General features: G+C 40.3%; 1 protein-coding gene across 1 annotated transcript in view; it reads right to left on the bottom strand.

The window, feature by feature from the left end:
- Nucleotides 1–12,683, bottom strand: part of LOC112617087 (polypeptide N-acetylgalactosaminyltransferase 5-like) — a 54,427-nt gene extending 41,744 nt beyond the window's left edge. The window contains exon 1 of the mRNA XM_025373812.1: nucleotides 10,701–12,683. Coding sequence (XP_025229597.1) covers nucleotides 10,701–12,154 — 1,454 coding nt within the window. The 5' untranslated portion in view covers nucleotides 12,155–12,683. The remainder of the gene's footprint in view (nucleotides 1–10,700) is intronic.
- Between the last annotated feature and the right edge of the window lie 1,528 nt (nucleotides 12,684–14,211).

The following is a 14,211-nucleotide window of genomic DNA, read 5'->3' on the forward strand; positions in this document are numbered from 1 at the left end:
AAATTTAAAGCCAAAATAGTGGAAGAAATATTTCCCTTTGAGATAGAAAGTACAAAATGGTGGTAATGTATACAAATATATTTATGCACATGGGATAAGAAGTTGAAAATAGCCGTAGCTCATACTGGAGGAAAGGTTATCTGTTAATGTAATAAGCTAGGGGCTTGAGGAGAATGGAGAATATTTTAGACATATACTATGGGCAATGGGAGAGAATACTAGCCAGCTAGCTAGGATTTCAGATGGGCAGTGAGCGCTTTTCTGAAACTGGAGATGCCAAAATTTTATGAAATTTCAATATATGATTTGCTCCACCAGTGCCTGCCAGCCTGAGTGTAAGAAGAGATAAAGCAAATTGCTGGATTAATATGAGTCTAAGGGACATCAAAGCACATGAAGTAGAAAGAGAATGGGCAGTGAGGTTTGAGGGGACTGGTGTAAGGTGGTTGAATATTCTGGGATGAGCTCTGGGTCAGGGAAAGAGGAAGTAAAGCTAAGAGAAGTATAATAGCTGAGTGAAAGGGAGGGTACAGAAGAAAACAGCTACGGCCTATGACTTCCTCATCTCTAATTTTAGAATATAAATTAATGAGAAATTATTTCACACATTTCACACTTAAATTTTTTTTAACGGTATTTGGTGCTGAAAAAAAATCTAATCAATTCTAAAAAGAAAGGGTCAATTACACAAATTCTGCATAAACCAACAAGCCCCTCTGTGAAGTCCTGAGAGTTGCTTTGTGGTTAAAATTTGGTTGATCTTAGAAACATCCAGTGACAAAAGGAATTGTATGAGAAGGAGTTAACTAAGCAGGCTCATGCAAATGACTCTTCCTATATTTTAAATTAGTAGAGTTTTTGTCTTTTTTAGAAGGAAGTTCTAAAAATTGCTAGACAGTCTGAAATTGGAGGTAAGAAAAACTCTCAGAAATTTGAGAGATTTGGGGAAGACACCTCTAATCACCAAATATCTAATCCTCCATTCCCCCAATGTGTCATGGTGCCTTAATTTCACCATTAGTACTCTACATGGGTAGATCATGAGGGATTGCACTAGGTGCTAATATCCCAACAAATAAGTAGCACCTCTGCCAATTGTTGACAAATATATATCTTAGATGTGTTTAAAGAATTACAATGAAGAAAATTCTGTGGAAGATTATATGGTACAGATCATATTAGTGCCTGGTAAAAGCAATATTATAGGATGACAGAAAGAGATGCCAGATATTTCCAATACAAAGTTTCAGGGTGTGCCTTGCTTTGGGGTCACTGACATGTCAAGGCACTCTAACATTTGCAGAGGCCTGTTCTCCTGCATTACTAAACAGATTAAACATGTTTCCGGGTATCTAGAAAAACTAGTGTGCTTGTTTCATTCAAAGGAACGGTGGGAAACCCCAGCAAAGTTTTCCGCATTTTAAACTCTTACTCCAGTCTTTCATACTGGAAGGAAGGTTACTTGCTATTGTAATAGGGTAGGGGCTTGAGGAGAATGGAGAATATTCTGGACAGACACTATGTCATCTAGTTGGCAGAGGTTGTAAAAACCATTTCAAGTTATCCTACACCAACTTAATTCAAGCAAGTTTCCTTTATTCCAATTTTCCCTTAATTTCTGCTATATTGTGGGAGGAGGAATTGCTGCTAAAGTCTAATTTGAATGCCAGATATTTCTAGGTTTGTAACCTTTTTGAGGCTAGGAAATCACATTTATATTCTATATGCCTATTTATTAAACAGATTAGGTATTTAGAGTCTACTGGTCCCATGCTATACTTAAAAATTAATCTAATCTGTTTTGTGTGGGGGGAATCTATGCTTAGATTACTGTAGCCAATCCAAGTTCTAAAAACAAATGGGGCCTCTAATGTGGGGAGTTTCACTATCCTACACTTAGCTGACATACTACTGTGGTGGACAGAAAGACCCTGGACTTGAGAAAGATGATGAGGGACTAAGTTTTCTGTTCATTCTAGCATTTATTGGCCCTATGGCCATGGGCAAGTGAGTTAGGCTCCTAGAACCTTAGTTTCCTCACTTTTAGGATGAAGATTACAATGCCTTCATCACAGAACGGTGATGAAGATTTGATGAGATAATGGATGTAAAAATATTTTGTAAGCTTCATGCTGAAAAACTCATGTGAGAACCTATGATTACCCATAATGCAAATACACACATTTTGACGGAGCACACTGCCCTTTTCTGAGGCAGTCCTCTAATCTGAATCTGTCAAGTGCTCAATCATTTATCGAGAGACCCAGAAAGTGATGCGTCCCACCCTCCTGGCTTCTGTGTGCTGAATGCTGAGCCACTAACCTGATTTGAATGTAGCCTATCAAATAGAGAAGGTTTTAAATCCTAAGATTGAGAGAATGATAACATTCTCTCATTTCTATGAATTTTTCATTTTATTCCGAGACAGTCAAGATGTACTATGTGGGTCAAGTCTCAGGCTTCACAGGTTTGAACAGAAGGTCAAGGAGAATATTTTCTTAACTTCTATTTGCAATTCAACTACTGCCTTGATGTGAGCCTTCAGGGGCCTTCACTCCCCAAGCGCTGGTATCTCAGGAACATCAGGAGGAGAATTGAGCACACAGCTGAAGAGCTCTGCCTGGAATTGTATTCTTTTCTCCCAGACCTTAGAATTGTTTGGGGCCGCTTTCCCTCTCACTGATAAGACGGTACAGCGATATAAAAATTGTACTTTCATGTTTTGTTCTTTCTAGGGTAGACTATCCGTGACATTCAGTCAAAATCACCTGGCTACTGACTCAGAAAATTTAAGTCACACTCATCACTTCTACTCCAAAGTTCTTAGCCAACTGCGGCCGTGGTTGCCGTGGTAAATGTAGAGTCATCAAAGTGACAGGACTCAGGCTTAGAAATATAAGCCACCAGCATCAACATTCACCACTTCAACAATAGTCTATTTTGAGCAGGAAGCTGTCACAGTGAAATTGGGATGGCAGGGAGAAGAGGAGGAGGTGGTGTGATGTGACAGAAATAGTACTAGGTGGGGATGTTCTGTCTTTCCTGCTGTGTATGACCTTGGGCAAGTCATTTTTCTCCTGGAGCCTTCTCTGTAACATAAAGGACTAGATTAGATAACTTTCAAATCTTCACCTAGTATTAACATTCTGTGGTTTTCTATGCAACTTTAGCATTTACCTGTAAGTGCTTTCCTTTGGGTCATAAGTCCCCTGAGAAAAGGCAAATTAAATTGTTATTTCTATGGTTTTAAATCCCTTAATGATTTCCCACTGGCCCTTAGAAGAACTTGATCAAGGTCCTGAGTGATCTGGACTCTACTTACTTCTATGGCCTCATTTACATCCTCATTGCTCTCCTGCAACCCATGTCAGATTTCCTCAGTTTCTCAATGGATCATCCTTTTTACTGTTTTCTCCATTTCTCTGACTCTCTACTCTTTCAGGTTGCAGCTCAAACATTTCTGTCTCTCCCAGTTCAGGTTTAGCCTTTTATCTCCTTTTCCCCAATAGTCCCCTGTGTTTCTGCACCACATTTTGCTGTACATGCCTTGAAGTCTATGACCATGCTCTGATGCCATACTGCGCAGTAGCAGTCCTGAGAGCTTTGTTCACTGCAGGGCTGTGTTATGGCCCAGTTTTAAAGAATCACCTTTGCTTAGTGCTGTATAGGAAATGGTTTTCTATATTTTTTTCTCTGATGAGGTACATGTCATGCAAACTTAACTCCCCTCATGCATCTCTTACCCATGTATAAGGAAGAGAGGTGTTTTAATTTCTGCCAAAGTCATATGACTATAAGGAAACAAAGGAAGGAGGAGCTGTCACCTGTGGAAAGAATTAAAAATTGGGAAATTTTCTTTTGAATCCCAAATTTGCTATTAGCTTGCTGGGACAGTGGATAAATCATTTATTCTTTTACAGTCTCACCCTTCTCAACTGTAAAACATATGAAAGTTAATATCTCATAGTGTTACTATGAGGATTGCTTAGAATACACACACACATGCAAACGTAAGTCTACATGCATACATATATGCATACACACACATCACTGACTGAAACAAAACTAAGCACTTCTTTTGTGTGTGAAGCTGAGCAGTGGAGGGATTCCCCTTTATGCATAGGGCCTTGGCAAGTCGAGGAGAGGTGCAGGTGATGATGGTCACTACATGGGGAGAGTTGCTGGGGGTGGAGAGGGAACCAGACTGGTGCAGTGGAATTATTACTGAGTGAGGAAGAATCAGAAAACTAGAGGTTGGGTCCCAACTTTGGCACTTGTGAGCTGTGAGGCCTTGGGCAAGTTACATTACCATTTGCTCTCTTTCCCTCTCTCATCTGTTAATAAAGAGATGTAACACTTTGCTAATCTGGCATGGCCAGAAGGATCAGATGAAATAATATGCCTGAAGGATAAAGGCCTCAACTGCCCGGCATAGTGCACCGCTCCTGATTGATAGGCAATGAGCAAATATCATGTGCAATGAAATGAACTGCCACTGTCTGAAATATCTGCTGTTACCTGAAACCTCAGCTTCCTCTGTAAGTCTCAGTTTTTCTATAGGTAAAGCCGGGATGATGATAGTATCTACCTTGAGGAATTGTTTTAAGGATTAAACGAGAAGGCAAGTTGTGAAGACCTTTGTAAACAGTTTCCTCACATTGCTGCTTCTCACACTTGTCCATATTATCAACATTTTAGAAGCAAGGCCAACTGAGAAGGTACGTGAGTTTGGTATGATATAGCTGTTTTTCCAGGAGACTCTAAAAAGCTCCTTTCATTTCGAAAGCAAACAGCAAAATACAGCTTCTAAACATTGCTATTTTCTCTGAATTTTCTGAACCTTGAGCAAAAAAGTTGTTTCTCTCTTGAGAAGCTCCGTTCTGATTGGATCAGCCAGAAAAGCCCAATAGGAAGTTATTTTCAGGGCCAAGAGTACCAGGGCAATATTACAGCAAGAGTTTGATATATTATGCTGATGGTTAAATTGGGCCCTGTGTTCAGTATATGAAAAAGTATACTTCTTTCAAATTCCTGCATTTATTAACTACTCTCTCCCAGGAGTGTTTCTAGGGCTTTCACAGTATTTAGGAGGAAAAGTCAGGAATTCGCTTTAACATTTCTCAGTTTTATATTCATTAGGCACCGTTTAGCTGTTTTCTTGTCTTTGAACTAGAGGCAGAATTGTGCTTTCCATTCTTTTCCTCTGATCTTTGTTGTCTTTGTTACTCCCTTTGTTATAAGGAGAGTGGGATAAAGAAAAGTATTCAAAGGCCCAGTTCATTGTCCCTTGGCCATATTTCACCTTCATTATGTTACAGTCTAGTCTGAACTTTTTAACAAGTTTTCCTTTTTATTTCCTGATCTCCTACATGACTTTTGAGTGAAATAGAGCACTGTGCCCTAACACACAAACACATGCATATGTTCACAAATGCACGCACGTGCCCACAAAAATGAACACGTACACACTATTCAAAAGGCACCACTGCGTTGCTTTTACCCATAGAGGTGAAAGCAGGAAGTAAATCCTTTTGAATTCATCTTGTGAGGTTTTTTTTCCCTGCCTCCAATTAGTTTCTCAAGGAGATCTCATAGCTTCTCCAATGAATTTTAATTAATATTCTCCAATCGCTATTAGTCACAAAAGCATGTTCATTTCATCAATTAAGATTTGTATCCCATGTAAAAATTAAAAATTTAAATTTAATTTAACTTTAAAGTTTCTTTTTTTCTCTCAGTCTGATAAACTTTTAGAAGCTCAAAGTTTGGGAGGATACCTGATCACTTTATTTTCTTTCTTCTGTATCCTCCTGCTCCTCCCCTTCCTCCTCCAGTAACTCATCAGTTATAGTTTCTAACCCTACTAGGATCAAAATTAAGGTTCCAGAAAGTTTTTCTTTCCCCTCAGTAATTTAGATTGGTTTGTGGCAAATGCATGGTGCTATCTTTTGCTTTTCAAATGTGCCAAAAAAAACTTTCTTTAGCTGTGTAGGAAGGAATCAAATTATTGGTTGACAGTCCTGGCTCTGGGCTAAGAGAATAAAGACCCATTTTAATTGCTTTATTGAGGGGCTTGCCAGAGTTTTGTAGGGAAAGCAAAGCATTAAATTAAGCAATTGAGTAACATTATGAGGACACAGCAGTGGCAGACAAGCACGCCAGAATTCTTATTGTACTTTAAAAACTGAATGCTGGCAGCAAAAATTCCTTTGAGTCATTTTTCTCTAAATTCAGATTCAGGAAGTGCACTCTTAAAATAAGTTCATTTTTGGAGTTCCATCTTAACTATAGCTTCAGGCCAGAAGACAGACTTCTCCAAGTAGAATTGCCCTGCACAGGATCACATTTTAGCAAAACCTGTGTTTACATATGTGTGTGCATGTGTGTGTGTGTGTATGTGTATGTGTATGTGCGTTGATTGTTGCTGACAGAAACAAACTTCAATCATTAGGAGCAAGAACTGAAAAGATTAGCTTTTAATTAAAAAAAGATTAAATATGGAACTTTAACTGTCAAAAAAGCATTTTATTTCAAGCAAATTTTATAGGCAAAATTTCTAGGCAACAATGAAGTTGTATTTTACATGCTGACATAAAACATTCTTGTAAATAAAATAGGCTTTCCTCTCTTGAAAGCCAAAATATTAAAATTAAGAACGAAAACAATAACAAAAATATAAAATAAGGAATAAACATGAATTAATGAATAGATCATAGCGTTAAACAGAATGTGTTTGCCTTAAATCAGATTTTAATATATTCCATATATTCATAATGAAAAATTAAGAAGTCATTAATAATTTATAAATAGACTTGTTGCAGGTTTCATTTGAATTGCTACCTTTTGATTATTTTCAAGGTAGTATCAATGTTCAAAAATCGTTTCAGAGAAACAAATTCAGAGAAACAAATTTTAAATTCATACTGTGTAAACCTGTTGCTTCTGAATGCAACGCACTGTGATCAGTGCTAAAGGAGTACAAAATAAAGTTAAAGACAGAGTTTCCTTCAGAAGCTTATAATTTCACTAAGGAGACAAAACAGACGCAGTAAAGAGTGTTTCAGTAACTAGGATGCCTGTGTACACTAAGAGTAATTGCAATTTAGAGGTCACAGCGACCTCATGGTCCAGGTGGAGGGAAGTTGAATTTTGAGTAATGTTGGATTAGAATGTGTGCAAGAGAATGGTGAGGATGGAGGGAGGCGGTGGGAAGGGACCAGTGAATGTAAACCTCAGTGGATGGTTACAACCATAATGGGTGGAGAAGAGCAAAGAGATTAGCTTTTCTCATGCTGAGGGCCCAGCTTGGAGAAAATGTCATGTGCAGGGTGCTATTGCTATACCACAAGGGGGAGAAACATGGGCAGACAGAAAAGGACAGTGTGAGTAACCCTGAGAACAGAAAGGAATTCTTGTGCTTTAGAAAAGAGGTATGAAATTGCATCTTAACATTTTAGCAATGGTCCTTTGGGACTTAAGAGAAAAAGGAGGAAAGAGTAGGTTTGGAAAAGAGAATCTGATTTTAGAACTAGAGTAAGAGAAGTTTGTCCTGGAAATCCCTGCCTGTCTCCTCTGCTTTTGTTGTTGTTGTTGTTTTCTGCGACAAGGTCTTATTCTGTCACGTAGGCTATTGTGCAGTGGCACAATCTTGGTTCACTGCAACCTCGACCTCTCAGGCTCAAGTGATCCTCCCACCTCAGCCTCCTGAGTGGCTGAGACTACAGGCATGCACCACCACCCATGGGTAATTTTTAAACTTTTTGTAGTGATGAGGTCTCACTATATTGCCCAGGCTGATCTCAAACTCCTGGGCTCAAGGGATTCTCCAACCGTGCCTCCCAAAGTGCTGAGATTACAGGTGTGAGCCACCATGCCTGTCCTCTACTTCTTAATGGTAACCTCACCCTAGCACATCAGCTAATTCATCTTTAAATGATGTTAACTACTGACTAGTTATTATCTTCACTGGGGGAAGTTGAATTTAAATGATTATACCAAATCTGTGTGTGTGGTTTTTGTTGTTGTTGTTGTTTTTTACATTTTTTGGTGCATTCTGTATTCAATGAGCAGTAGTGATATGCCAGTTATGTGTTAATTCATCTATAACAGTGGATTTTGGGGAAATGAATAGGTCAAAAAGAATAGGTCTCCAAAACTCTCAAAATTTAAAGGTTGCAGTAGGATGCTACTTCAGCTAATTTTAAGCTAGCCCTCTTGTGTTCTTATAGTTGTTTCTCTCTCTCTTTCACACACACATACTCATTTTCTTATTCTGTTTTGTAACAATTTCCCCTTATGCTGACTTTGAAAACTTATCATCTTAAAAAATCTTATTGCGTGTGTTCCTGTAAGCAGCTACCTCAAACACATTTTGAGCAAGGCTGAAAATAAATAAATCCAAAGTAAAAAAAGAAAAAAAAAACACTCCAAATCTTGCCAACCTGATGAATCAAATGTTTTTTGATCGTATTTTCTTTAACCTTTATCTGCATGAATACATAATTTACACATATTTATAGTCAAGGTGTTTGGATAAAAGAACAAAAAATGATTTATCCTCTTTCAAAGAAGAGGGCTACAAAAGGACTGAAAAATACTTTGGGAGGCCCCAGGTCCAGGATCCCTGGTGGTAGACTCCTGAGTGGAGCGTAGCATCCGCCAGGCAGCTTGAGAACACGCCTATATTTAGCCAAGGTGGGTTATGTGATAAGAGGGAGGAGGCCTGGCCACATGCTCTCTGACTCATCCTCTCAAGCACACGTGTCAGTTTTTCCTACAGTTGGGACAACCTCCTTCAGAAGACAGAGGACAGAGACTGACTATAACTTTCCTGGGCCGCAATGCTCACCTTCTACAGACCAAAGTATAGAAACTAGAAAGCACTGGGAGCCACTGAGCCTTCAGTGAGCCCCACTGGTGATAACATTGTTATTACTTGCTTTGGGCACCCTCACCCCGCCACACATGTGCCTTTTCTCTGGTTTGGAACTGGAGCTTGTGCTTCTGTGCAGTGTCTAATTCCTCCCCAGACTCCCTAGCAGCCTGCTGGGTCAATAAGGGCATGTTAAAATGAAACTGCTTTAACAGCTACTTCATTTCCCTGAACTTTCTGTTCAAAGCTGGCATGTGTAATCCTGTGATACACAGGACTTTAGATTAGAGCTGGGCCAACATAATTTTTAGGATCCTTTTTGAGGGGAGATTGGCAAGAGATGGAGAAGAATGCAGCATAATTTTGAGCATGAATTTTAATCATTTATCTACAATGACTTGCTTTGTGACCACAGGCAATCTAGCATCCCAGGGCCTCAGTTTCCTCATCTTTGAGTATGTCTGTGTTCTCCTCAAGGCTGTGATTATCACCAGGGTGAGAAGCGTGAATGGCACAGTGCTTGACCTAAGCAGTGCATGGCTGATAGCCATTTGCTGACGGCTAAGAGATGGAAAATGACCTGGTTGTAGCGACGTCACAATGTGGAGACTCTTCTTTCTAATATGGATAAAGCTTCCCCTGTATCTGCCTTCCTCCTAGTAACACTGACTAAAATGTAATGCTGACTACCTAGATCACAAAGAAGAATTTTCTACAGAAGTCACAAGGCCATTATTTACATGCCACGTGTGCTAAGTCTCAATCTTGACATTCCCCAGTCCAACTTCCTGGCAAATATTGTTTGACTCAGGGAACTGAGTTAACAGATATTGAAATACGGCTATTGAGTACTTTCACTTATCAGTGGGCCAAGAAAAAAAAATGCCAGGAACATAATTATATTTGAATCAGATTAAATATCTATATGCTTTGATCCACATCTGGTGATACAGGAATTTAACTTTTTGAAGGACTGGTTCCTGAAGGTCCACTGGGCAGCTTTAGAACTGCATTACTTTGAGAAAGTGTTGTAACTTCTGAGCGCCCTCGCCAGCTTGTTAATTTGAACCATAATGCCAGCCTCGTCCTTTCCAGGGCTCATATGGAGTTCATCTATATGTATGCAGGTTCTTTGTAAATAGTGAATGTCTACAAATGAAGTGATTATTATTATGCTTTTTATACCTCCTGTAGGTGTTTGCTGGTATGGACTGATTGACTTTTTCCAACACTATTATTCCTATGTAACTGATCTCCTGAAATGTCTACCATCTCCATCTATAAAAGACATTAAATTTTAGGGAGTAAAGTCACTTCTTCTCTTGCTCTCCTCGTTATCATTACTCATGATTAGGCAGAATTCTGCTGGCTGAGATATGATTCCAGGGAGGCCTAGAAGAGTCCTTCTGTGTGCTTCTTTCCCAAATATATTCCTGACAAACTTGCTAATAATGAAAAGCTCCAAAATTGGGAATTCACTTCATTGTCACTATTCTAATGGAATTACACTTTAAGCTCTACCATTTATATATACGTTATTATGAACTGAGTTCATCTAATCATTTTAACAGATTTTCAGCAGAGAGAAGGAAATTGAACATGAGCTAATGGTGGGGACCAAAGTCTCAGAGAATGAGAACTCTGCAACTGCTGATATGAGAATTTTTCTCTGTGTAGTTGGTGAAATATTTGAATGATATCCAATGATTAATGTTTCTTTAATTCTCTAGGTGACCAAAAACCACACGGAATTATCTAGCAATAAATTCTCCCTATATAAGAACCAAAGCACTTGGGGTTGAGGAAAGAGAAGAGAAATAGGTCTTACCCAGCAGGTCTGGTGTCTTCAATGGCTCTATCCACTGGGATCAAATCGCTAAGGTAGACATTAAAGTTCCCTTCTTTCCATCTTCTTTCTGCCTCCTTCTCCTTTCCATGGGGGACAACTACAGGACGCCCAAACTGCCCTGGAGCTTTGGGGTCCCTTGGAGAAAGCGTCACATCAATTCTTAACACCTGGTGCATTCCACTGTCTTCAGGTAAAAGGGCTTTTGTATGACTCTGGTTGTATTCTGTAAAGGGGGCTTTGGCAGTTATGTTGATTTTTGCTGGCTTTAGCCCTCCAGCTAAAGCATGGTTAGTTTGGGACAGTGGTACTCTATGTGGAGCAAGTGAAGAGAAAGACATTTCACTTCTATTCCTGGAAATGTGTTTACCTTGGCTTTTACCCAATACTTTAGGAAATACAGTTTTGGTTTTAGAATTGGAGACCTCCTTGGGGTCTGCCTTTTGCTCTTCTTCTTTGGTTATAATCACAACATGGCTTTCAGAGAAATTGAGTTTCTTCCCATGAGCCCCTCTAGCTCCATCATCCTTTGACAGACTTCCCAAATGTGTCTCATTAATAGATTGCTTCCTTAAGCGATTTGAATTGACAATGAACTTAAGAAAAGGAAGACTCGTATTGGCCTTGTGTTTATTTGCATTGACTTCTTTGCTCTGAGACTTAGTTTTGTTTAAGGCCATGACTTCCCCAGACTTCGGCTCTGCTGTGCTGGCAGGGTGTGCCCTCTCTTTTGCTACTGCCTGTGATCGCTTCTTTGGTCTGTCAGTACTAAGACTGATGGTCACATTCAAGTCCCTTTCAGCTGCTAGTTTTGATGTGTCACTGCTGGGACTATGACTCTTCAGGGGCTCCTGTTTTAAACTGACACGTCCCATGTGTGCTGATATTTTGACTAATGGAGTTCCTTTTGCTGCTATGAATGAGGTTTTTGGAGCCCCCTGAGCTGTCATTTGCTTTGGTGTCCCCTGGTGAGAGGAGGCTTCAGGGTTGGTGCCTCTCCCTTCTGTCTTCTGCTTGTTAGGAGGCACAGGGAGGGTCTGCAGATGTGCAGGATGCCACAACGGTACAACTTTGCCCCTTCCCAGGGCATTCTGCATTTTTCTTTCCCTCTGGGTTTGGTCCAAGTCCACCTCAACCTTGAGCACACTCTCCTCAGTTTTTCTAAAGTTCTCTTTGCCCCGTGCCCCTTTCCCATGTCCCCTTAGGGGAGGTTTCATCTCTTTTATGCTGCTGTAAAAAATTTTCACTTGGTCTGGCTGAACTCTGAATCCTATCCGCTCCCTCCTCACAATGTCTTCCTTGATGACCCGAGTGTTGATCTCATTGAATGAGAGGCGGAGAGCTGCCATGTCAAAGAGCAGCCAGATGACAGAAGCTACAAAGATAAATGCCAAGACTCGCCCACTTCCTCGGAAAAACTTTCGGATCCTGTTCATGGTACAAAGCTTTCCCTAGCAGCCTGCCCTCCCTTAGCCTGCTTACCTTGAGTGGAGAGGGAGTTGAAGTAGCAGCAGCAGCAGCAACAGCAGCAGAGTTGCCAGAAAGTGACCCCCTCCCCTGAACACAGCAGGAAGCAGCAGTCCAAGGGGAAAGCTCAGCTCCTACTGCTTGTCAGTCTCTGCCTGCGTGGCATTTCATAGCAGAGCATCTGTGCCTGCTTGGCTGGCCCTAGCTAAGTTCTGGTAAACACTGGCCTTAGGTTACTCCAGGAAAAGTTGATTCCAGCCACCGAATAGTTCAACGTATTACTTGTGTTGTCTCCGGGAGCCCATGTCCACCTTCCTACAAGCCCAAGAAAAGGTGGGGGCCAGATTGAGGCTGCTGTTTCTCTCCTCCCCGTTCTCCGTCTGCACGCTGTAACTCAACACCACTTCTCATAAGGAAAACATTTCATGCCATTACCCAGAAAACTTCATTCAGCTCTCACCTTCTGTGTTATGTGAGAGCGTGTGTGTTTTAAGGGCAATTAAAGAGAAAAAAAAGCTATCTAACTTGGAGGGCATGTGTTCCTGGTTTGTAACCCCACCTACCCCACTCCTGCTCTTTAACCCTGTTGTACCCAGGTGCCAATGCTCTGCCTGAGGAATTTATCACTGAAGTTAATATTTCAGCTTTAAGACACAACAGCTTAAAGAAGGGGCCCAGTATATCCTCACTTCCAGAGATGCATATGTTTAGTGATTTAGACCATTCCTTCAGGGGGTTTCAATGTATTTCTTTATAAGCCAACTATTGTTTTTTCACTAATCCATCTGTTTTTATTATTCCATTCAATTAAGAATAAACTTAATTTGTCATATTGCTATAAAAGTTTCTGAACACTTTGTTATGGTCTGAATGTTTATGTCCACCCCAAATTCATACGTTGAAACCTAGTCATAAATGTGATAGGGCTTCTGAAGATGATGTGATTATAAGGATAGAGTCCTCATGAATGGGATCAGCACCCTTACAAAAGAGGCCCTATGGCCTTGCCATTCCACAATGTGAGGACATAATGAGAAGGTGCCATCTATGAACCAGGAAATGGGCCTTCACTACTCAACAAATCTGCTGGTGGCTTGATTTCTGACTGCCCAGTCTCCAGAATGTGAGAAATGAATTTCTGTTGTTTATGAGTCACTTAATCTGTGTTATTTTTCTAGAGTAGCCTGAACAGATTAAGACACACTTACTCTCAGTTTCAGTACTTATCTCGTCATGAACCAGCTAGAAACAGTTTGAGCCACACCAGGACTTGGACTAGATTTTGAGTGATGCTGGTTGACTGGTAGGGTAGTGGCTCCCCCACAGGCTTTTCATTAGAACCACTTGAAAGAAGATTCCCCCAAACTAAGATCAATTGATGAGAGAGGAGGCAGAGATGATAGTTGGGTTGATATTTTTTATATATATATATATATATGTGTGTGTGTATATATATATATGTGTGTGTGTGTGTGTGTGTGTGTGTGTATATATATATATATTTTTTTTTTTTTTTGTACAGAGCTTCCCAGGTCTTTCAAATGTGCAGCTAAAGTTGAGAAACACTGGTCTAGAAAAAAAGTCTCTTTTTTTTTTTTTTTTTTTTGGTTTTTGAACATTGCCCATGAGACATTTAATTTTAGGTGTCTACTTGACTGGGCTAAGGAATACCCAGAGAACCAGTAAAGCATTATTTTTAGGTATATCTGTGAGGGTGTTTCCAGAAGAGATTGGCATTTGACTCAGTGCACTGAGCAGAGAGGAGATGCCCTCACCCAATGTGGGCAGGCACCACTAATTGGTTGAGGGCCCGGATAGAATAAAAGGCAGGGGAAAGGTGGGTTCTTTCTCTCTTAGTGAGCTGGGACATCTTTCTTCTTCTACTTTTGGACAAGAACTGCCCCCACAACTCCTACATCCTCCACCAGGTTCTCAGGCCTTTGGCTTCAGACTGAGAGTGATGTCATTGGCTTCCTTGGTTCACAGGCCTTTGAACTCGGAATCTGCCATGTTACTGGCTTTCTTG

Source organism: Theropithecus gelada, unplaced genomic scaffold (assembly GCF_003255815.1).
Source record: "Theropithecus gelada isolate Dixy unplaced genomic scaffold, Tgel_1.0 HiC_scaffold_15876, whole genome shotgun sequence".
Lineage (NCBI taxonomy): Eukaryota > Metazoa > Chordata > Mammalia > Primates > Cercopithecidae > Theropithecus > Theropithecus gelada.